Raw genomic sequence first — 24,805 nt, 5'->3', positions numbered from 1 at the left:
TCCCAGCCTTGAGGCAGAAATGACCAGAATGCACTCACACCTTCCTTGGGCCACCTTTACTGTGCCCATGGAGGCAGCCCCGAGAGTAGGTTAACACTATGGAGCAAGAAAGTAGAGAAGGGGGATAAAGATGGGGGACAGGAGTTAGGGAGGCCCCTATGTGGGGGTGTAGGGCTCCTGCATCCCTCTGGGAACTGAGCCTAGAAGGCTCCAACAGAGTCCGGCCAGTGCCTCAGTGGAAGCGGTACTTTCTGGCCGGCTTGAGGTTGATGTATGTGGCCTTCATCTCCTCAGCCTCAGGGTTCCGGACGTCTTTGAATCGCTCCCCTTTGGTGCTCACCACTTGGTTGTCGATGTATCGGATCAGCTTCTTGGGGGCCTGTCAGGCAATCAGGCAATGAGTGGCAGAAGCAGGGGCCAGGAGCCAGGAGCCAGTCCCACCCGCTCCACATCCCCAGCACCTCTCACCTCCTTGGGAGCCATGGGCCGGTGAACCTTCTGATCCTCTGCGCTATCCACCATCATGTACCTGCCAAAAACTGGCTGGGTGAAGTCACCCTGGGAAGACCCTCCAGAGCCCAGCCCAGCCCAGTCCAGCCCAGACTCACTTCTGCAGGATGAAGGACTTCAGCTCATCCTTTTGGGGACCTCTGAGGCGCCTGGGCAGGTCCTGTAGAGAAGGGAGGCCTGGTCTAGGCCCAAGGGCACCAGCAGGGGAAAAAGGGAGGGACAGGTAGGGGTGGGGGCTTAATACTAAGGGGGAATGTAGCTGAGGGTACATGTGGTGGGTAGGGGACTGGGAGAAGATACCTGGTTGGTGCCATCCCAGACTGGAGGCCCCTCTTCCTTCCCCTCTACCAGCATCTGCACAGCTTCCTCCAAGTCGCCCCGAGCTTTGGCCAGCACCCACTGGGCCTGTTCCATGGAACAGGTAGGGAAGACCTCCAGGAGTACATCCACCCCTGGCAGCAGCTCTTCGGTGCCGGCTGCCTGTGGGCACCATGTTAATAAGAGGCAGTACTTCCTCCTTTCCCTCCCCCTAGGTGCCTCATCTGTGCCCTCCTCTACCAGTACCTTGTCTTGGGTGTCCCCAGAAGCATCAGCAGAAGACCTGGTCTCTCCTTTGAGCTTTTCAGGCCGTTGCAGGGGCTCTGGGGAGATGGACACCTGACCTTGCACACCAGAGCTCTGTGGTTGTAGGTTCTCTTAAAGAGACAGAGCATCTGGTTGGCCAGGGCCTTAGGGGGATTGGGGAGTTATATATCCAAGTGCCCAAAGCCCCAGGTTTACCTTTGTTCCTGGCATCACTCAGCTGCCCTGAGAGCTTCTGCATCATGTCCCCTATTGTGCCCCTGAGAAGACAAGGAGGGTGGTGAGAGGACAACTCTGCCCTCTTCCCATAATCAGCCAGACCCCTTCCTCCTCTTGACCCCAGCTAGGTCCCACCTGGGGATGTGGGCGAAGCCAGGCACATAGGCCTCCATCATCTCAGTGAAGGCCTCCATGTCGAAGTTCTCCTCTGATGGGCCTGCGGGGCCCAGATCTTCCAGGACCCCAAGCACATACGAGAAGATGACCTCATCCAAGCCACTGCAAGAAGGAGACAGGACAAGCCCTGGGTAGGACACTGGATACTTCCAGCACCCCACCTAGCCTGAGACTCCAGCCCTCAGCTTCATGGGGTCCTTAAGCTAGACCTCAGTCCTTGAGGCCAGAGACTATCCCACCCTCCTTCAGAGCTACGGTTTCACATCTGTCCAACAGAAATGACAGGATGAGAGGTCAGGCCACCTCAACAAATGATAATCGGCCCTCTCCCACCTCAGGAATAGGGCTGAGTGCTTTCCTCCCCGGTCTCTTCACCAGCCAGGGCCCAGAGTATTGCTTGGCAGTGCCAGCCCTGGCCCTAGCGTGATCCTTCTGGGGCAGCTGCTGCTACCTGAGGTCGGCCTCCGGGAGGTGCGTCTGGACAAAGGCAAGGAGGGCTGCACTGACAATCCTTTCCAGCTCCATGCTCTCTCCTCTTCTGAAGGGACACAAACAGACAGGATTGCCAGGCCCTCTCCTGCCTGCCCCCACCCACGGGTCTGGGGGCAGCGGCTCCTCCCTCCTGGCCTGCCAGTGGAACCATCTGTAGGTGTCTAGATGTCACCCTCCCTATTGCCCCAAGCAGAGCCACAGCTCCTCCCCCACCTATCTCTCACCTCCTGCAGCCTGAGACAGAGCAGGGCACTGTCCCCAGAGAGGGCCTCCAGAGGGAAGTCCCCCCCTCCCCCTCCCCCATCCTATTCCTCAGTAGCAGGCCCAGACCCTCTGGCAAGAAGCCAAGGTCTTGGGGTCACATGCCTCCTGGCTGAGGAATCCCATTATTAAGGGGGCCACTTGGCCCCCAAGTCCAACTACAAGGAGCCCCATTGTCTGACCTCTCAAGGAGCAGACCTTAGGACCAAGCACAGCACTTCCCCCACCCAGAACATGCCACCCACCTTCTGCACAAAGGGGCTTTTCTGGCTCTGGGGCCCAGATGGAAGGGGAAGTCTTTCATGGGGTCTCTCCTCCTGCCTCATCCCTGTCCCTGCAGCAGCCTGGGCTATCTACAGAGGACTTTGCATCCTCCTTCCCAAGGCCTCTGGAGCCCCACAAGATCCCTCGCCCACTTTTCCAAACTCCCCACTCCTGCCACACCAGACCTCCTTGCTGTTCCTCAAGCCTGCTGAGCTGCTTCCTGCCTGGGTCTCCCAGACATGCACTTGGCTCATCCCCACACTTCTTCCAGGCCTCTGCTCAAACGCTACCTCCTTGGAGAGACCTTCCCAGACTAACCTACTAAAAATAAGTTTTTCCCATACTTTCGAACCCTTACCCTGCTACATAGCACTTAATACAGTTTAATATTATTTTGTGTTCATTTGCCTATTGTCAGTCTGCCTCCATAGAATGTGGGGTGAGGGGGACACTTATCTTACTCATTAGTGTAGCCCTAGCACCTAGAAAAATGCCTGCACATAAGTGCTTGATAAATAGTTGTTGACATATTTCATCCCCACCTACATGCTTTTTTTTTTTTTTTTTTTTTTGAAACGGAGTCTTGCTTGTTGCCCAGGCTATAGTGAGTGCCATGGTGTCAGCCTAGCTCACAGCAACCTCAAACTCCTGAGCTCAAGTAATCCTTCTGCCTCAGCCTCCCGAGTAGCTGGGACTACAGGCATGTGCCACCATGCCCGGCTAATTTTTATATATATATATATTAGTTGGCCAATTAATTTCTTTCTTTTTTTTTTTTTTTTGGAGACAGAGTCTCGCTTTGTTGCCCAGGCTAGAGTGAGTGCCGTGGCGTCAGCCTAGCTCACAGCAACCTCAAACTCCTAGGCTGGAGTGATCCTTCTGCCTCAGCCTCCCGGGTAGCTGGGACTACAGGCATGCGCCACCATGCCCGGCTAATTTTTTTATATATATATCAGTTGGCCAATTAATTTCTTTCTATTTATAGTAGAGACGGGGTCTCGCTCTTGCTCAGGCTGGTTTTGAACTCCTGACCTTGAGCAATCCGCCCGCCTCGGCCTCCCAAGAGCTAGGATTACAGGCGTGAGCCACAGCGCCCGGCCTTAATTTCTTTCTATTTATAGTAGAGACGGGGTCTCGCTCTTGCTCAGGCTGGTTTCGAACTCCTGACCTCGAGCAATCCACCTGCCTCGGCCTCCCAGAGTGCTAGGATTACAGGCCTGAGCCACTGCGCCCGGCCTACATGCTTTTGATTCTCACAAGTCTGTACCTGGGAGTTAGGAATACGAGGGTGGTAATGTATGTTTCCTGACCCACAGGTCCAAATGTCAGCTCATCATCCCACTCAGAAGGCTCTGAGGCACCTCAAATTCCACCTACCCCACACTCATATGTTCTGGTCTGTTTACACCCTCCCCTACCTCCTGCAGCGGCCTGGATGAGTGCCATCAACTGACACCACTCACTCAGCTGCCAAACCTGAAACTTGGGGATTACCCTTGATTTTGCCCTTTTCATCCCAACCTGCTGCACCCAATCACCAAGTTTTGTCAGTTCTACTCCCCTGTTATTCTCCATTCTATCCACTTATCCCATCTCCAGTCTGGCTTCTGCTCCATCTCTATGAAAATTTCTTAGGCTGAGGTCATTAGTTACTTTTCAGGTTTTGGTGTAATTAGGTTGAATTTTGTCCGTTTTTGGTTTTTTTTTTTTTTTGGAGACAGTCTCACTTTGTTGCTCAGGCTAGAGTGAGTGCCGTGGCATCAGCCTAACTCACAGCAACCTCAGACTCCTGGGCTCAAGCAATCCTACTGCCTTAGCCTGCCGAGTAGCTGGGACTACAGGCATGCGCCACTATGCCCTGCCAATTTTTTCTATATATATTAGTTGGCCAATTAATTTCTTTCTATTTATAGTAGAGACGGGGTCTCCCTCTTGCTCAGGCTGGTTTCGAACTCCTGACCTCGAACAATCTGCCCGCCTTGGCCTCCCAGAATGCCAGGATTACAGGTGTGAGCCACCGTGCCCGGCCTGTCCAGTTTTTTTTTTTTTTTTTTTGAGACAGAGTCTCGCTTTGTTGCCCAGGCTAGAGTGAGTGCCGTGGCGTCAGCCTAGCTCACAGCAACCTCAAACTCCTGGGCTCGAGTGATCCTTCTGCCTCAGCCTCCCGGGTAGCTGGGACTACAGGCATGCGCCACCATGCCCGGCTAATTTTTTATATATATATATCAGTTGGCCAATTAATTTCTTTCTATTTATAGTAGAGACGGGGTCTCGCTCTTGCTCAGGCTGGTTTTGAACTCCTGACCTTGAGCAATCCGCCCGCCTCGGCCTCCCAAGAGCTAGGATTACAGGCGTGAGCCACAGCGCCCGGCCTGTCCAGTTTTGATCTACAAAAAAAAAGGGCAAGTTCTTATCCTTTCACCTTATTTGCCCTTTCAACAGCACCAACTTTGGTTTCTGAGACATCAGACACTCCTGGTATCCTTCTATCTCTCTGGCCATTTCTTCCCAGGATCCTTCTCTGACCCCTTCTCCTCTGCTGCCCTCTAATCTGGGGAACTCCTCAGGCTTAAAGCTGCCGCTCCTCTCTTCCTCACTCTGCGTGCTCTCTCACCCTCCCTGAAGACCTCATCTGGCCCACATTTTTATGTATCAGCTCTACGTCAGCAAGTCCCAAATTTTCAATCCTCTAGTCCAGTCTCCTGCTCTGAGCTACAAACCTGGGATATCTACCTCCCTGACACAGTCATGTGGATGTCCTCCAGGCATCTCCACATTTAACATGTTCCACACTGACATTCTCTCAAGTTTTTTACTCCTCCAAGGCCATTCTCAGTAAATGCATGACCAGGCACCTGGCTGTTCCTGCCCTAGTCCTATCCTTTTTTTTTTTTTTTCCAGACAGAGTCTCACACTGTTGCCCGGGCTAGAATGCCATGGCATCAGTCTAGCTCACAGCAACCTCAAACTCTTGGGCTCAAGCAATTCTCCTGCCTCAGCCTTCCAAGTAGCTGGGACTACAGGCATGTGCCACCATGCCCGGCTAATGTTTTATATATATATATTTTTAGTTGTCCAGCTAATTTCTATTTTTTTTTTTTTTTTTAGAGATGGGGTCTCACTCTTGCTCAGGCTGGTTTCGAACTCCTAAGCTCCAACGATCCTTCTGCCTCGGCCTCCCAGAGTGCTAGGATTACAGGCGTGAGCTACCATGTCCCCAGCCCCAAGTCCTATCCTTCACACCACCCACCTCTTGCTTTCCCTCTGCAGTCAGTTGCCAAGCTCTGACCCCTCTCTCTCCCCACATCTCCTCCTCTCCATGACTCCTCCCGCTCTGCTCCATCCCTTGCTTGCAGGAGCTTCCTAACCCTTCTCATAACAATCTATTCTCTACACCATAGCTGGGTGATCTTTACAAAAATTATGTCTTCTCCTGCTTAAAGTCTATCAGTGCCTTCCCACTACCATTTGGATAAGTCCAGAATCTTTTCATGGCTTTCAGTTCAGGGCCTCGTCCTGCCCATTATCTCTCCAGCTTCATCATGCACCACACCTTCCCTGGATCACACCCTTCCACCCTGGCTTCTTTCGGTTTGTCCATGCTTGAGCTCTTTTGTGGCAAGGGCCTCTGTACAAACTGTTTCCTCTGCCTGGGTGCCCTTCCACCTCCGCCCCTTCACTTACTTTTTCGTATCTTTGAGGTCTTATTTTAAAATCCCCTTCCTCTTCAGCAAAACACATACTTTCAAAAAAAAAAAAATCCCCTTCCTCAAGGGACACTGCCCCTGACCTTCTGGAACTGTCGGGTCCCTGCCATCTTACACCTTCATTGCAGACTACACTTTTCTTGCTAGCAGCACCTTTCACAGCTATAATTAACTAATTATTTGGACGTGTTTAACACATTAACTGCCATGTGTGTTGTATTTAACTCATGCTAGTTTTTAGCCTGGGGCCTCGTGAAGCATATGTAACTCACATGTCTCTTTGCCTTGGGAGCCTCATGAACTAGTTTTTAAGTTGCATAGAACTCACGCACAGAAAACAAAAAAATAACAAATTTTTCATTAAATTAGAAAGGATCATTTTGTTTTTGAAATTTTTATTCCACTTTCATAATAAAACACCATGGCTCGATGGAAAATTTTTTTTTTCTAGTGTGGCAGTCAATGTGTTACTGTTTCTTCCAGTTTCATGAAGGCAGGGACTACATACCTGGCTTACTCACCAATGTATCCTCAACATCTCTCATGAAGTAGACCCTCAATAAACAATTACTCTCCACTTAGATGAAGAAACTGATGCTCAGTGCCTTTAATGACTTGCCCAGAGTCACTTGGCTTGACTGTCGTAGCCAGATTTAGATCCAGGTCACCTAGTTCAGTATCTACTCTAGGGGCTAGTCTGCGGGATGGGGGATATCAAGACTTCCAAGTGGGCTATGACAGGGGAACCATCTATGATCACAATTGCCTGGTTCCCTGAATGGTAACATAGAGTTGCTGTGACAGCATAGGGATCGCTTTGGAAGGCAGGACTGAGAAACCCCAGCCTACCAGGTGGATGCATGCCTCCTGCTCTAGAACCCTACCATGGGCCTTGGGGAGGAGCAGAACAGCTCAGCCCAGGTCTACCAGCTCCCATCATGCAGCTCCCCCAAGAGTGGAACCCCCTCCAGAGACCTAGTCAACCATGGGTTACGGATGCCCTTTAATCCTGGCTGCCGTCAGTTGCCGGGAAACCTCTGCTGAGACAAAGGCCCAAGGCTGCCTGCCGCATGAAAGCCTAGTTTCTAAGGAATAAGCTTCTCAGGGATGTGTCTGATGCTACTGGGTTTGAAACCAAAGTCTGGGGGCCAGGGAATTGTTATTGGGAAACTGCCACTATCCCCAAATAAAAAGTCTTTCTTCCCTGAGCTTTTGCTCTAGTCTACCTCTCAAGGGAACATCCTCCCTTCTCTGGTTCTTGGGTTGCCCAAACTGCACCCAGCTTTCTAAGCTTGCCCTTCCCCATCCCCTAGCCTTCCTCCACACGTCCTTCCTACTTAGGGGCTCCTCCTGAAAATTCCTCCCCCACAGTCCTGGAGTTGGGGAAGATTGGGTCTACAAAACTGGTATCCTAAGTTGCAGCCTGAGCAGCCAGCCTCCTCCAGGGTAAGAGCATAATTTCTATGTGACATTTCAAATTCCAAATATAGCCCACAGAACCCCATTACTTCTTGGGGCTCCAAGCCAGGGATCACTGGTTGGCAGTGCCTATGAAATGTGAGTGTTATCCTGTCGGGAGTCCTGCTTAAACACTTCTGATGACAGTAATACTCGCATTTACGGACTCTGCTTACCAGGCATTGTCCCAAGCATTTTACATGTACTAACTTACCTAATCCTCACGATAGTCCTAGAATGTAGACATTATTACTATCCCAATTTTACCTAGGAAATGGAGGCAAGTAACTAAATAACTTCCCAAGGTCGTAGAGCAAGTTAATGGTAGCAAGTTAATTGAGCCCAGTTAGTCTGGCTCCAGAACCCTCACTGTTAACCACCACACGTACACTGCCTCTCATGATACAAATGGTGTGGCCCCAGCTTTTGTTCTGATTCTCCTCTCCTGCTTTGCTGGCCCTCTTGCCTACTTCAGAATCTTTCTCACAACATTCTCCCAAATTAGAATATCTTTTCCTCTGCCTCTCCAAATTTTTCATTCTGCAGGACTCACTTCCTTTCTGCAGCCAACCCTGACTGCCCCATCCTCACTGCTCCCAGTTGGCCCGAAAGTTTCCCAAGGGCAGGCACTAGCCTAGACCCTCCAGATGCTTGACAGAGACCCTCTGGACAAATTTAAGTGAAACTGGGGTAAGGAGTGCCAGGCTGCTCCCTTGGGGTGGGGACGTGCTAAAGTGGAAGAAGGGCAGGCCATGTGGGAGGAGGAATCCTGGGAACCAGTGTGAAAGGAGTCCTAGGGAACTCAGGCAGCAAGGGGTATAGCAGAAGTATTCACTGCTTCTCCCAGCCCCTATGAAGCCCGGCTCCTGGAGCCCTAAGCCCATAATGCATGCCTCAGAGAATATAATTTCCCCCTGATCCCCAAGTCAGGCCTTAGAGACACCAAGGACATTGAGGGGAACAAGGGGTCCCGGCATCCAAAGTCAGGCGGGAGCACAAACAGGAATAGGGGGAAAACAGGAAGTGGAACCGCGATGATGGCCGACTCCTGAAGCTGGAGCTCCCTAAACCCGCTAGCTGGACACCCGTAAGCGTCCAGAATAGTGCGCCCGAGGGCACGGGGATGCAGCTATGGCCTTAGGGGACACAAGACCAGGCAGGCCTGTGCAAACTGTATGTGCCTTGATACAGGCCACGGCGAGAATCAGAGATGGGGGTCCGGCGGGCCCCAGGGGCGGGATTTCATGGGGCAACACACAGGACGGGTACCCTGGGTCAATGCTCTCCGCGACTCTCCTAGCCCTGGGCCCGGGGCTGGAGGGGAAATCACCTGCTCCGTCGGGCGCCGCCGGCGACTTGTCCCGCGCGGTACAGCTCTCATCCCCCAGCCCCACCAACGAGATCAAAGGCGGGGCCCAGAGCGGTTCCCTTCTAGAGGCGCCGCAGTGGCCATTTTTGAGAAGGTCAAATTGCCCACAACGGGGCGGGGCTTCTACCCTCATTCTCAAATGTCCCGGGGCTTTGGATGGGCTCCCGCGGTGGCCATTTTTGTTCCGGGTAGGAGGAGTTAGGTGTGTAGGTCCCACCAGTAGGTGGAGTCGCGATGGGTGGAGTCACAGTGATTAGGACTTTATCCCCACCGTGTTCCTCATCTGCCAGAGCCACGGAAGTTTTTTGTTTTGTTTTTTGTTTTGAGACAGAGTCTCACTCTGTTGCCCCAGCTAGAATGCCGTGGCGTCAGCCTAGCTCACAGCAACCTCAAACTCCTGGGCTCAAGCGATCCTCCTGCCTCAGCCTCCCGAGGAGCTGAGACTACAGGCATGTGCCACCATGCCCGGCTAATTTTTTCTATATATTTGTAGTTGGCCAATTAATTACTTTCTATTTTTAGGGTCTCACTCTTGCTGAGACTGGTTTTGAACTCCTGACCTTGAGTAATCCTCCCGCCTGGGCCTCCCAGAGTGCTAGGATTAGAGGTGTGAGCCACCAGGCCGGGCCCACAGTAGCTTTTGACCCCACTTAGTATCTTCCCATCCACCTATTTCCTAGCCCCCAGGATCTCCACCCTCAAATCCTATAGCTTTCTCCTCTCCTCCATGTCTCCCCACCTTTCCACAGTCCCCGTGGCTCCCTGGTTGGATCTGGTGGCCCCTACTCTCAGCCCTGGTGTTCTTTCCTCAAATCCTGGTGTCTCTCCCCCATCGTAGTCCGTCCAGGTTCAAGCCTTGTCACATAGTCACTCCTTAGGTGCTGACTTCCCCACTCTCTGTCCCCTTTGCATCCCCTTGACAGCGATGTCTCTCCTCAACATTAGGGTGGGTTACAGTGTCTGGGTCTGGGTAAGGTGGAGCCTGGTATTCGGGGGATGGGGAGCAGCAGGGGCTGAGATGAGGATAGAGCCCAGATCCTGGACAGCTTGTAAACCATGCCTATCCCCCAGTGCCTTTATGCCATGGTTGGGGTCCTGCTTGTCTAGGACAGGACAGCTCAACTCCAGGGCCCAACGAGGCCTCAGCTTCCTCTTTTTTTTGAGACACGGTTTCCCTCCATTGCCCAGGCTGGAGAGCAGTGGCACTATCATAGCTCACTGCAGCCTCAAACTCCTAGGCTCCAGTGATCCACTCACCTCAGCCACCCAGGTAGCTGGGACTACAGGGGCACACCATAATGCCCAGCTAATTTTTTTCTTTTCAATTTTTTGTAGAGAAGGGTTGTGTGTGTCTCACTATGTTACCTAGGCTGGTCTCAAACTCCTGGCCTCAAGTGATCTTCCCACCTCAGCCTCCCAAAGTGCTGGGATTACTGGTTGAGCCACCACACCCAATCCTTCTCAACTTTCTCTTTCTGTTCCTGCTGCCTCAACACTCCCGGTGCTGCCCTGTGGGGAAGCCCACAACCGTCCCTTCCCCAGAACCCTGAAACGGGTCATGAGAGAAAGAGTCCTATTCAAGAATAAATTAGCTGGGTGGGGGGTGAGTGGGCATTAATTAATTAATTAATTTTAAAAAGAGGAAAAACAAAAGGGAAGAAAAAAGTAAAAAAAGTAAACTAGCCTATCCCCAATCAGCAGGGTTTTCAATGCTATCCCCCTTGTAGGGTGCTGGAGACTCAGAAGCTGTCCCTGCCCTCAGGAGCTCACAGTCCAGTCCAGGGGAGAAAGTCCCATCCTCTCCTCTCCCCTAGGGACTGAGGCAGTCCCAAGACACTAGGGAGAAAAAGGGGATTCCTGCTTCCTCTTCCACCAGTCCCTCACCACAGGGCGCCTCTCCCCTGCTAGGGTCTTCTGGCCTCGGAGACAGGGCAAGAGGTTGGCTGCTGGGCAGGAGGGGGGGGGAGAGGACAGGGAGAGAAGGGAGGGGCATTTTTGGCGTCGCTTCTCCCATAAAAACACTGCTGCTCCAGCCTGGCGCTGCTATGGTTAATGAGGGGTGGGGTGACAGCCACTTTGAACTCTGGCCAGGCAGGCCCCTGGGAAGGAGTAATGGGCAGCTACATCAGCCCTAGGCCTCTGCCAGCCCTCCAGAGCCCAGGCCATCCCTTCCTCCCCTGTCCCCCTTCCTCCTCCCCTCTGTCCATTGCACAATACTGATGACTCTTCTCCCCTCACCACCCCCCATTCCTGGAATTTTTGTGTTTCCTCAGTAGAGCTGCCCCCTGGTTCTCACCCAAGACCCCTGCAGCCATCCCTGAAGCTGTGCCTTACCCCTCCTCCATCCCCTGTTTCCTGGATGGCAGCTGGGTGTAGCTAGATATAAGAAAGAACTTCCTGAGCTTTCAGGCCAGCCCCTCCAATCCCAACTCAAACTCTGGGGAGTCCCAGCTCTATGAAGCAGGGGTCAGGTTGGGGAGGCCCGAGGACAGAAATGGGGCTGAGGAAAGGGACCACCACTGACACAACACACACACAGACTGTAAGGTAGGGGCCCCAGGGGACCCCCACCCTGCTGGAGATTCCACAGCTGGATTTCCAGCTCCACATAGGCCCCTGATTTTCTATCCCCTCAGGTTTCTGTCTCTCCCTGTCCAGGATGGAAACAGACTCCACCTGCCCTTTGGGTGCTTCTTGAAGCCACATGGGTGAAAGGGGGTTGAGTGATGCCTCCTCTCCCCCCTTCCCTCAAATGGATTTTGCAGCTGGTGTTTGGGTGCCTGAGTCTCCTCAGCTGAGGGGAAAAGCTAGAAGCCTGTGCTGAAGCTTCCCCTAGCACATCAGCTCCCCACCATCCTGCCTCAAAATGAGGAATTGGCTTGAATTTGGCATAAAGGATAGATTTTCCAGGCATTAAGAGCAAGAACCCAGCGGGCTGGTCTTAAGGGGTGGGAGGACCCAGTCAGCGACTGAGGCTTAAGGGGTGGGAGGACCCAGTCAGCGACTGAGGTGAGGAAGGGAATGCTTCAAAGTGTGGCAGGGGGCAGGGGTCCCTGCTCTGGCTTGAGGTCAGAAAGGGATCTCTGGGCAGGGTGCCTGGCCCTCCCACACCTTCCTCCTTTCTCAGAAGAGCCAGCCTGGGTGGGGGCGGGAGGCGGCTGGGGCGGGGGTGGCAGCCCTATTTAAGGAGCACCATTTGAGAGCATCATTGCAGATCCAGCCCCAGGAGTGAGGAGAGGAGGCTTCCTGGGTAAGTGCTGGCCCTCTGTCTGGATTCTAGCAGGGGTGTGGGGAGGGTGGTTCCTGAGCCCGCTTGGCTTTCCTTCTCCAGGGATAGGCTGCAGCTCTGCCTAGTGAGTAGAGTAGAACCCAGCCCTCAATTTCACTCTCCAGAAAATGAAAATGTGTTTCAGGAAATCTTTCTCCTCCTCCCCTCTATCCCAGATACTTCAGACCTTCACTCAAATGGAGAGAATAGGCCTGGCACGGTGGCTCACGCGTGTAATCCTAGTACTCTGAGAGGCTGAGGAAGGAGGATCCCTTGAGCTCAGGAGTTTGAGACCAGCCTGAGCAAAAGTGAGACAGTCTCTACCAAAAAAAGGAGGATTTGGGGGGAGCTGGGACTCTTGGACCCCTACCTTGGGGGGACCCCTACCTTGGGGACCCATATCTTGTGAATCCCCTTTGGCTCAGGAACACCCTCAGGTATGTTCTCAGAGTGATGCTCTTCTCAGTCAGTGTACCTGTTCTGGCTCTTTCCCCAGCCCCTCGCCCCTCCAGCCCCACATCTGGCCCCAGCAGGAACACTTTGGGCAGTAGGGGACAGGACTGACTATGCAGTACCCAGGGTCAGGGGGGCAAAACTCCTGAGATGGCCTTGAGCCCCCTCCCCTCACACCTGACTCCAATTCCTGTTGAAATTTAGGGAGCTCTTGTCCCTTTCATTAGCTATGGACTCCCATTTTCAGCTCCAAGCTCTGCCCCTGCCTGAGATAGGCGATAACTTGAGATCCCAGGTTCCTCATCTGACCTATCCTGGGCTTTAACTTTCTCATCATGGGAATGGGAGGAAATTCACAGAAGAGAGCATGGGAGGGCAGTGTTTCGTGGGAGGCAGTGACCAGGCTGAGAAGACTTTGGCCACCTGGCTCTGAGAACTGAATTCCATAGGCTGTGAGCTCTAGTGAATGCCCTAGGGACTCAGTTCTGGTGCCTGGCTGTGCCACGCTGTCAACGCCGCCAAGGACATGGGGAAGCTGATGGCTCAGGCTCCAACATCCCCGCCAGGCACTCCTGTGGGCACCCCCTGCCCACTGGCCGGGTCTTTTAATAACTTTGACTGGTTCTACTCCTCTGCTCAAAGACTTCAATGGCTTCCCAAATCTCCTTACCCTGCTATTAAAGTCTTCCACAATGTGGCCTCCACTTGGCTTTCAAGCCAATCTTCTGTTGCCCCCTGGTCATAACCTGCTGCTGCCAGTGAAACTCTGCTGCCCTTGCTCACACCTTTATACTTGCACTCCTGCCAGTGCCTCCCTGTTTATTGGGGGGCCACTTCCTTACCATTGCTGTCCATTGGAATCCTATGTATCCTTCAAAGCCCCTCTCAGATGTCTTTTCCAAGAGCCTCTCTCAACTTCCTAACAGTACATGTGATCTCACACAAATCCTCCTTGCTCCTCTCTAGTGGGGCTGGATTCCCAAGCCCCGAAGTGTTTAATCCAGTATCCTGCACATAGTAGCTGTTCAATAAATGTTTCTTGCATTTTGTTGAGATTGTCTCCTGTGTGAAGAGGCAGTTTGACCTGGAGTTTAAGACTATAATTGGATTTCTCAGGAATGTTCTTAGTGTGTGACTTTGGGTAAGTTGTTAACCTGTGGACATCAGTGTTCTCATCTGTAAATGGGAATGATAATTACATCCATGCAATATAATTATATCCAGGCTGGGCTTGATCACTCACACCTATAATCCTAGTACTCTGGGAGGCTGAGGCAGGAGGATTGCTTGAGGTCAGGAGTTCGAGACCAGCCTGAGCAAGAGTGAGACCCTGTTTCTACTAAAAATAAAAAGAAATTAGCCAGACAACTAAAAATAGAAAAAATTAGCCAGGCATGGTAGCGCATACCTGTAGCCCCAGCTACTCAGGAGGCTGAGGCAGGAGGATCTCTCTTTTTTTTTCTGAGACACAGTCTCACTTTGTTGCCCAGGCAAGAGTGAGTGCCGTGGCATCAGCCTAGCTCACAGCAACTTCAAGTGATCCTACTGCCTGGGCTCAAGTGATCCTATTGCCTCAGCCTCCCGAGTAGCTGGGACTACAGGCATGCACCACCATGCTCGGCTAATTTTTTGTATATATATCTTTTTAGTTGGTCAATTCATTTCTTTCTATTTTTAGTAGAGGCAGGGTCTCACTCAGGCTGCTTTCGAACTCCTGACCTCGAGCAATCTGCCCACCTCAGTCTCCCAGAGTGTTAGGATTACAGGCGTGAGCCACCCAGGCATTTGAGGTTGCTGTGAGCTAGGCTGACGTCTGGGCACTCTGTTGCCCAGGCAACAGAGCAAGACTCTGTCTCAAACAACAACAACAACAACAACAAATATATATATATATATATAAAATTATATCCACATCAAAGTTTTGTGAAGATTAAATTAAATGAGTTGATAGTTACTGTACAGAGCTTTAGCACAGTTCCTGGCATATATTATAGCAAGTTCTCAGCAAGTGTGTGAGGTTGTTAGGATTCTTATTCTGTTTCCTTGAGTAGAGTGTGAGCTATCCAAAGGTAAGGTCTGCGGGAGTTGGAGGGGGGCTTGAAACTGGTCAGTCAGGGCTCCAGACCAGATGCCAGGCTGGGTAACAGGTATAGCTGAGGAAAGGCCAAGGAGAAGAGGCCATCAGCTCAGGGCTTGGTGGCCCAGACCCTGCTGGGAGCCACCATCAGCTCTGAATTCTCACATACTGTGTGACCTTGGGTGGTGCACTCCTTCTCACAGGCTCTGCTTTCCCAGCATAATGAAAATTGAGGGGTTGGATTAGATGAACAGCAAGATCCCTGGTGGCCTAGATGTTTTATGAGTTCTGAGCTTCTAAGGGTTAAGTTCAAAGAAAAGATCAAACAAGGACACATCTACAATCCCTGCAGGCCTCACATTCCCAGGGCCTGAGTGAGGTAGGATGCTGGGCCCAGCTGAGTGGCAGCAGCTCCTTCAACAAACCTGCAATCAGGGGCCCTCCTCCTTCACTGGGGTGGGGGGATAGGGGTAAATGTGTGTGCAGCCTAGGGGCATTTCCAGGGCATGCCACAGGGAGGAATGTCTATGAGCATGCAGACCCTCAGAGATAGGGTAAGTTGAGAGACTTCAAGGGTTTGGACCCAGGAGGACAGAGAGAAAGGGAATGCAGAACACATTTTATATTACTGTGGGACTCATTTATTTGAAACCTGCAATGTTTCCAAAAAGGATTTGAGAAGGCTAACCAGCATGCGGACAATTCTCCAAGATTAAAAAATAAAATCAAAACTGGGTACTCACTTCTATAGTCCCAGCTACTTGGGAGGCTGAGGCAGAAGGATTGCTTCTTGAGCCCAGGAGTTGGAGGCCAGCCTGTGCAACAGAAAAAATTAAATGGGACCGGGTTGGGGTGGCTCACACCTGTAATCCTAGCACTCTGGGTGGCCGAGGCAGGAGGATTGCTTGATTTCAGGAGTTTGAGACCAGCCTGAGCAAGAGCAAGACCCCATCTCTACCAAAAATAGAAAAAAGCCAGGCATGGTGATGCATGCCTAAAGTCCCACCTACTCGGGAGGCTGAGGCAGAAGGATCACTTGAGCCCAGGAGTTTGAGGTTGCTGTGAGCTAGGCTAATGCCACGCACTCTAGCTGGGGCAACAGAGTGAGACTCTGTCTCAAAAAAAAAAAAACAAAAAAAAAAAACAAATGTAGTATATATCTATGTTACTGATGTTATTTATTTATTTAGAGATGGGCTCTACCCCGCTAGTGATAATGTTAACTTTTGTTTCATAATTCTGAACCCCCAGCTGGAATCACTCCAAAAGCAGTGGCAGGGGAGTTCCCACAAGGGGGTGCCCCCAACCTTTTTAAAGATGGGGCCAGTTGGGATTCCAAAGAAAACAGCACTGATCGCCAGGTGATCAGTCCAGAGCATTTATCAGAGGCACTTACAGAGTGCTGCAGCATATCCTCATGATGTCCACAGCGAAGGGTCAGGGCCTGGAATTTATATGAAGGTTTAAGGCATTTGGCTCAGGGCCAGGGCCAGTTTCTTTCAGTGTTTTGGGCAACAACCTAGATACTTTTATCGGTGCCTGAGAATGTTCAAGGCCCAGGTTTGGGTTTAACCCTGATGGGAAGACACACTGGGTCACAGAGCAGTCAAGGCACTCTGATTTTCCATCCGAACACAGAAAGAAAGGAGAGACGGACACTGGGAGACCCGACAGCTTTGATAACTTAGTTAAGGTGGTACATACCAGCTTTCCCTACTGTAATACTAGGTTACTATTTTTCACTTTGCATTCTAATTGATGAGTATCTTATTGGAACATATTTTGAAACTAAACTATATAAATATCCTGTTTCTCATCAAATCGTTTTAGTATCCTGGAATGACTCTCATCTGAATCAGTTATGATTATGATTGCTGGGAATGGTGATCTTTCTTTCTTTCTTTTTTTTGACAAGGTGTCACTCTGTTGCCCAGGCTAGAGTGCAGTGGCATAATCATAGCTCACTGCAACATCAAACTTCTACACCTCAGCTTCCCACACAATACCATGCCCAGCTAATTTTTCCTTTTTTTGAGACAGAGTCTCGCTTTGTTGCCCAGGCTAGAGTGAGTCCCGTGGCATCAGCTCACAGCAACCTCAAATTCCTGGCCTCAAGCAATCTTCCTGCTTCAGCCTCCCGAGTAGCTGGGACTACAGGCATGTGCCACCATGCCAGGCTAATTTTTTCTATATATATTAGTTGGCCAATTAATTTCTTTCTATTTATAGTAGAGACGGGGTCTCGCTCTTGCTTAGGCTGGTTTTGAACTCCTGACCTTGAGCAATCTGTCCAACTCGGCCTCCCAGAGTATTAGGATTACAAGTGTGAGCCACTGTGCCAGCCTTTTCTATTTTTAGTAGAGAGAGGAGTCTCAATGTGTTGCTCAGGCTGGTCCCAAACTCCTGACCTCAAGCAATCCTCCTGCCTTTGCCTCAAAGTGCTAGGATTACAGGCGTGAGCCACCTCACCCAGCTGATTTTCTCATTTAATTATTCCTTTTAGGCCGGGCGCTGTGGCTCACGCCTGTAATCCTAGCTCTTGGGAGGCCGAGGCGGGCGGATTACTCAAGGTCAGGAGTTCAAAACCAGCCTGAGCAAGAGCGAGACCCCGTCTCTACTATAAATAGAAAGAAATTAATTGGCCAACTGATATATATATAAAAAATTAGCCGGGCATGGTGGCACATGCCTGTAGTCCCAGCTACCCGGGAGGCTGAGGCAGAAGGATCACTCGAGCTCAGGAGTTTGAGGTTGCTGTGAGCTAGGCTGACGCCACGGCACTCACTCTAGCCTGGGCAACAAAGGGAGACTCTGTCTCAAAAAAAAAAAAAAAAAAAAAAATAATTATTCCTTTTACTGTAAGGAAGAGTTTTCCCTTCATAGTTATTTATTTTATTTATATTAGTATGGACTTATGGATTTTTATTTTTATTCAACAGGTTATGGGTTTATTCAATGGGTTACTGTCATTTATTTTCATGCTTAAGTTGTCCCCAGTTTGGCCAGTGAAAGTCTCTTCAAGCTGACTCCTTTGTCCTTTTGACATTTTTGAGCAGTCCTTTATATTCTGGAACTAGTTGTGGTAGGCTCATCTTGTACCTTCCCTGTCCTGGCCCTTGAATCAGCCGTTTTTCCAAGGAGCCTGGTAGCTTTTAGTTGCGAATGGAACTTAGAACTAAAGGCCTGTTTGTTGTGCTTGTTGCTGCTAGGGTGTCATTGTCTAATGATTCAATTTCTAATTCTAAGCCTTTAGATTCTACAATTTAACACTTGTATATGTGAACAAAGATGCATATTCAAAGACATTTATTTTCTTATCACACTCATTACTTCCAAATAAAACCAAGCCATCTCTTCTTTTGCCTTTATTATGGTCATGTGTCACTTAACAATTAGGATACATTCTGGCCGGGTACAGTGGCTCATGCCTATAATCCTAGCACTCTAGGAGGCCTAGGCAGGAGGATCGCTCAAGGTCAGGAGTTCGAAACCAGCCTGAGCAAGAGCGAGACCCTGTCTCTACTAAAAATAGAAAGAAATTAATTGGCCAACTAAAAATATAGAAAACATTAGCCGGGCACGGTGGCGCATGCCAATAGTCCCAGCTACTTGGGAGGCTGAGGCAGGAGGATCTCTTGAGGCCAGGAGTTTGAGGTTGCTGTGAGCTAGGCTGATGCCACGGCACTCTAGCCCAGGCAACAGAGTGAGACTCTATCTCAAAAAAACAAAAAAATAACAAAAAAACCCCACAATTGGAATACATTCTGAGAAATGCATCATTAGGTGATTTGGCCATCTGTGAACATCACAGAGTGTGTTTACACAAACCTAGATGGTATATCCTACAACACACCTAGGCTGTGTGGTATAGTCTATTGCTCCTAGGCTACAAACTCGTATAGCATGTGGCAGTACTGAATTCTATAGGCAATTGTAACACAATGATAAATATTTGTGCATCTAAACACAGAAAAGTTAGAGTAAAAATGTGCTGCTATAATCTTCATATATGTAGTCATATGTTTTCCTGCTTACTCACAGGACAAGGACACTCAGCCATAGGGTGGTTGTATTTGCCTTTCTCCCCCAGGTATTTAAATGACTCTCAAAGGTCTTTATCGGGTCTCCACTCAACAATCACCTCCTCAGAGAAGCCTTCCCTGATTACCTTGTTCTAAATTAAGTTCTACTACCTAACTCCCACTTTCTATCTCAGCCTCCTATTCCTGCTATAGTATAACAACTTCCCTTTATCTATTTGCCTGTGGCTCCATCCCCATATCTTCCCACTAAAATATAAGTTCCATGAGGGTAGGGACCACCATGGCTGTCTCATTTACTGCTGTATTCCCAGGGCCTAGAACAGTTCCTGGCAAATCATAGGCACTTGAAAAATTTGTTGTACTTTTTTAATATCTACAAACTGTAAATAATCCAATAGCTACAGAATACTGGGTGCTGTTAAAGAATGAGTTTGGGCCGGGCGCAGTGGCTCACGCCTGTAATCCTAGCTCTCTGGGAGGCCGAGGCGGGCGGATTGCTCGAGGTCAGGAGTTCGAAACCAGCCTGAGCAAGAGCGAGACCCCGTCTCTACTATAAATAGAAAGAAACTAATTGGCCAACTAATATATATAGAAAAAATTAGCCGGGCATGGTGGCGCATGCCTGTAGTCCCAGCTACTTGGGAGGCTGAGACAGAAGGATCGCTTGAGCCCAGGAGTTTGAGGTTGCTGTGAGCTAGGCTGATGCCAGGGCACTCACTCTAGCCTGGGCAACAAAGCGAGACTCTGTCTCAAAAAAAAAAAAAAAAAAAGAATGAGTTTGCTTACCTGCACTGACATGGAATGATGTCCGAGACATACTTAGTGTAAAATGTGATAGGCAAAACAGTGAAATTCCTTTTATGTATTTAATACTATGTGCATAGAAAAAAATAGAAATATAATAGATTGGACCCCAGTGGTCATTAGGGGGTGAGGGAAATCAGAAAAGATGTCAGCTTCCTCTATCATGTATTTCTGTATTGCAAACTATTTTTTAAAACAAACACTAAGATATGTGCATTTAATATATGCCAGGCACTCTGGTAGACACTGTGTGTACTCTGGAAACACCGAGATTTCATAGAATCTTCTCACTAACCTTATGAGATAGGTTCTAGTATCATCCCAATTTTAGATGAGGACATTGGTTCAGGGACATTAAATAATTCACACAAGGTCACACAAGCAGACCCATTGCACTATGCCATTGTCTTGTGTTTTTATAATTATTTTTTTTTAAAAAGGGAAAGGAAAATAAGATGAAACTAGGGGTAACAGATTTCAGAATCCAGCCTTTATGCAAAAGATACTAAGCAAATTTGGTTCTGAGCTCCCTGGAAACCAGGGAAAAAAGGAAAACATGATCAGTTATGAGATCCTTGGTGCTCAAAAGATAAGAGCAAACCCCTGATCAGAGGAAATACCTCTTCATAGTGCTGAGATTTGAGAGAACTCCATGAAACTCATAAATACAGCAGTATCCAATCAGGTGGTCTATAGCTTCAATAACATACCTGTATACCCAAGTAACCAAATGGAAGTTGATTAAGCAATTCCACAAGAGGCCAAATTTCTACAGTTGGGCATCAGATCTGGTGATCTGGCTAGACTAGTTAAAATTGGACATGTGGTAGCTCACGCCTGTAATCCTAGCACTCTGGGAGGCTGAGGCAGGCGGATTGCTCGAGGTCGCAAGTTCAAAACCAGCCTGAGCAAGAGCGAGACCCCGTCTCTACTATAAATACAAAGAAATTAATTGGCCAACTAATATATATAGAAAAAATTAGCCTGGCATGGTGGCGCATGCCTGTAGTTCCGGCTACTTGGGAGGCTGAGGCAGCAGGATTGCTTGAGCCCAGGAGTTTGAAGTTGCTGTGAGCTAGGCTGACGCCAGGGCACTCACTCTACCCTGGGCAACAAAGCGAGACTCAGTCTCAAAAAAAACAAAAAACAAACAAACAAAAAAAAATTGGACATGTGGCCACTCTCCAGCAAACTCTTGAAAGATTGCAAACCTCAGCCTATTAAGAATTAAAGACTTGGCCTGGTGTGGTGGCTCATGCCTGTGAGGCCAAAGCAGGAGGATGGCTCAAGGTTAGGAGTTCGAAACCAGCCTGAGCAAGAGCGAGACCCTGCCTCTACTAAAAATAGAAAGAAGTTAATTGGATAACTAAAAATATATAGAAAAAATTAGCTGGGCATGGTGGCACATGCCTGTAATCCCAGCTACTCGGGAAGCTGAGGCAGAAGGATCGCTTGGGCCCAGGAGTTTGAGGTTGCTGTGAGCTAGGCTGATACCACGGCACTCTAGCTGGGGCAACAGAGTGAGACTCTGTCTCAAAAAAAAAAAAAAGCAGGGGCCACAGGGGCCGCACAGCCCGAACTCTTTGGACCCCGACTGGGCGCGAGCTGGAGCCAGGGCCGAGGGAGGCCGGACGCCTCAGGCCCGCGCGCTCCTGCAGCAGTGCTTGCTCGCCAGGCTGCAAGTTCGCCCAGCTGAGTGGGACGACCCGGCCCAGTGGGTGGAGTTAATACACTGTTAAATGTGAAATTGAGCGAGACAGAAAATGGCAAGCAAGTCTCTATATTGGATCTACCTGGCAACATTCTTATCATTCCTCAAGCCACCCCCAGGGGAAGAGTAAAAGGAAAGAACATGCAGTATCACTCTAACTCTGGAAAAGAAGAAGGGTTAGAACTTTATTCTCAATTTGTGACTCTATGTGAAAAAGAATTAGCTGCCAACAGCAAGTGTGCTGAAGCTGGGGTTGTAGTGGAACATGGCACTTACGGGAACAGGCAGGTGTTAAAGCTGGATACCAATGGACCATACACACATTTAATTTTGAAAATTAAAAATTAGTTTCTGTAGCTGTTTTATGGTATTAAATGATCTGAACTATATTAAGGTTTTCTTCCCCTTCATCTTGAAAACACTAATCTGCAGCATTTTTAGACAAGAAAATCCTGGGTCCCTTATATAACTCTGCAACCTGCTAATTGGGTGACCTTGCCAAGTCACCTAAACTGTGATCTCAGTCACCTTTTGTCCTGCTTTCTCCTACCCTTCTGTTGGGAGTCGACTACCTCTCACCACCCCACCCAACAGAGAGACAGAGACACCGAGGATGCAAACAATCAAGAGGAGTTTATTTTCTGGCTAGCCAGGGTCCAAGCCTTGAGCACCAACGCAGTGGCCACTCTGGTAGGCAAGGACCCCGACCAGGGTTGCAGCGTGTCTTTTATCTCTATGGTGCATACACTATGCAGTGGCTGATCACGTGTGGATCATGCATTGACCTTTAAGATGATTGGTTGGCTGGTAGCCCCACTATACAGGGGTTCGAACAATGCAAAGTTGGCGCAAACAAGCAAGCAAGCAACGGTTTCCGTGGCAAGCAAGCAACAGTTTCCAGAAGCCGGATGTTAGTTCCCGGCTTCACTGGGGTGTGGGCCTTGCAGGTATGCAATGTCTCGACCCCTCACTTCCACTTGAAAATTTGAGAAATGCTGTCTATTGACTTCATAGTCATTAAGCAAATGTTCTTAGCTGTATTTTTAAAGTTACATACATTTTAAATATTTTACAATGAAGAAATTTGTGCTATCCAGGGAAATACGTTTATTATGCTCTCATTTGTGTAGTATGTGATAAAAATAACTATTTGTGTTAAAATTAGGTAAAATCCAACACAAACCATTTATAACTGTCAATTTTAATATTTATATTTTCCATATTTTGAATCAAAGTATATGTGATTCATCATTCCTTTTATAATATGTATCAAAATGTCATATAGAAATGTTTGTGCATTGTATTACTTTCCAAGGACATACAGATGCTTTACATTATTTTAGGAATCTTTAGTTAACATAGAAACAAGGTATAGGGGATTAAAAGTTGTTTTTTATTAAACATACCCATACAGATGAGTTAATGTTCGGTTTCTCAGTTTTTACAAAACCACATGTGTCTCACTTTCCATCTTTTTTTTGAGACTCTCAAAAAAAAAAGTTGGAAAGGAGACACACACCTCAGCCTACTGAGTAGCAGGAATTACAGGTGTGTGGCATATCTTTGGTTTTTAAAGAACTAGTTCATGAAATTAGTGTTAGTTCATAAATTTTTTAGGAAGTCCCTTTCCTGTTGAATTAGATTACTATAAGAGAAAGCAAAAGGGAAGTTTTATCCAGGAATAGTTTGAAAACAAATTGACTTATTCATTCTCATATTATCTGCTTGATGGTTTGGAGCCAGTGTCAATTTTTCTGAATTGGTGAATGTTGTGGCCTGGCTGTTTGTGCCTCACCCTGAAATTTATATGTTGAAGCTCTTATCCCGTGTGATGGTATGTGGAGACGGAGCCTTTGGGAGGTAATTAAGGTTAGATGAGGTCATGAGGGTGGGGTCCTCATGATGAGACTGGTAGAAAAGGAGCCACCCGACAGTTCGCTCTCCCCACACCACCCCATTCCACCTTGTGAGCACATAGCGAGAAGTTGGCTGTCTGCAAGCCAGGAAAAGAGCCATCACCAGAAACTGACCATGCTGACACATTGATCTTGAACTTCTAACTTTCAGGACTATAAGAAAATAAATTTCTGTTGTTTAACCTACCCAGTCTAAGGTATTTTGTTATGGCAGCCTGAGATGTCTAAAATAATGGTATAAGATAGATAGCTAATAAGATAAACTTTTCAAAGACGAGAGAGGAGGATATACAAGAAGTTGAAAGACGGCCGGGCATGGTGGCTCATGACTGTAATCCTAGCACTCTGGGAGGCCGAGGCGGGCAGATTGCTGGAGGTCAGGAGTTCGAAACCAGCCTGAGCAAGAGCAAGACCTGTCTCTACTATAAATAGAAAGAAATTAATTGACCAACTAATATATATAGAAAAAATTAGCCGGGCATGGTGGCTCATACCTGTAGTCCCAGCTACTCGAGAGGCTGAGGCAGCAGGATTGCCTGAGCCCAGGAGATTGAGGTTGCTGTGAGCTAGGCTTGACGCCATGGCACTCTAGCTTGGGCAACAAAGTGAGATTCTGTCTCAAAAAAAAAAAAAAAAAAAAAGTTGAAAGAATAAATGAGTCAATAAGAGGTAGTTTTGAAAACTCCTCTGACCTGATTTTAAAAGGTGTTTTTTAAGAGTAAAAACCAAATAACATTGCTAATTACTGAAAAGGTGAAGAGATTAAATAAACATCCTAATTAGCTGCTGAAAATTCCTTTGTGTCTTATAATTTCTTTAGATCTGTCTTCTTAAGATACTTAAGTTTTTTATTATCACAAAAAACTCCTATTTTCTCTTTACCCTTCCTGTATTATTCTATTTTGGAACTTGAAAATCAATAACTGGCTTGGTAATGAGCTCACGGTCCTTAACTTTTGCTTTATTGATTCACAATACACTTATTGAAATGTAATAAACTATTTATAAATTAAAAAAATATATACTTAGCAAGAATTGGTAAACAAGAAGTGACTTTCATCTTACTTCCAAGTAGGCTGGGTTATTTTATGTCTCCTTTACAGATGAAGGAACTGAGGCTAGAGAGCCTTCAGTTACAGGTTAGGAAACGTCAAAGCCAGCCTTCAGCCCAGGTCTCAGGCGGCCCTTCCCTAGTCATGCCTACCACACTTCAACAATAGAGCTTCTACCCTCAGCATCTCTGTGGATGGTGGGCCACAGGACCAAGGAAGTGTAGGTGTTAGCCTGAACATAGAGGGAGCTGGGGAAGAGGGGAGGTAGGCCCAGCGGTCAGGGCCCCCACATTCTCCAGAGGGCCACTGTAACAATCCGCCCTGCCTTCTCGTACTCCCAGAGGGGATTTAAAACTCCCTTTACGCCAAAGAAGAAACACCATCCCCAAAATAAAAATGATCTCACAGTGTACACTTGACTTCACTCATTTATTTACTTTTC

At 48.6% G+C, this 24,805-nt stretch overlaps 1 protein-coding gene and 1 pseudogene across 5 annotated transcripts; one reads left to right on the top strand and one right to left on the bottom strand.

Annotated features, from left to right (window-relative positions):
- Positions 1–41: 41 nt before the first annotated feature.
- Positions 42–9,152, bottom strand: CUEDC2 (CUE domain containing 2). Of its 5 annotated transcripts, none has more exons than XM_012769905.3 (9): positions 9,001–9,152; positions 1,940–2,026; positions 1,447–1,590; positions 1,291–1,352; positions 1,075–1,205; positions 811–915; positions 609–670; positions 469–529; positions 42–379 (listed from the first exon to the last, which is right to left on the bottom strand). In XM_012769905.3, the coding sequence occupies exons 2-9, from the start codon at positions 2,011–2,013 to the stop codon at positions 233–235; spliced, it is 786 nt and encodes a 261-aa protein (XP_012625359.1). In that variant the 5' UTR covers positions 2,014–2,026; positions 9,001–9,152; the 3' UTR covers positions 42–232. The 5 variants fall into 5 exon arrangements, with proteins under 5 accessions (XP_012625359.1, XP_012625354.1, XP_012625365.1 ...); XM_012769900.3 differs by having other exon boundaries at positions 811–990; positions 1,075–1,151; XM_012769911.3 differs by having other exon boundaries at positions 1,075–1,151.
- LOC109729383 (D-aminoacyl-tRNA deacylase 2 pseudogene) lies at positions 8,949–21,998 on the top strand (annotated as a pseudogene).
- The last annotated feature ends 2,807 nt before the right edge of the window (positions 21,999–24,805 follow it).

Source organism: Microcebus murinus, chromosome 14 (assembly GCF_040939455.1).
Source record: "Microcebus murinus isolate Inina chromosome 14, M.murinus_Inina_mat1.0, whole genome shotgun sequence".
Lineage (NCBI taxonomy): Eukaryota > Metazoa > Chordata > Mammalia > Primates > Cheirogaleidae > Microcebus > Microcebus murinus.
Note: the sequence above shows the minus strand (reverse complement) of the source record. Positions and strands in the feature narration are given on the sequence as shown.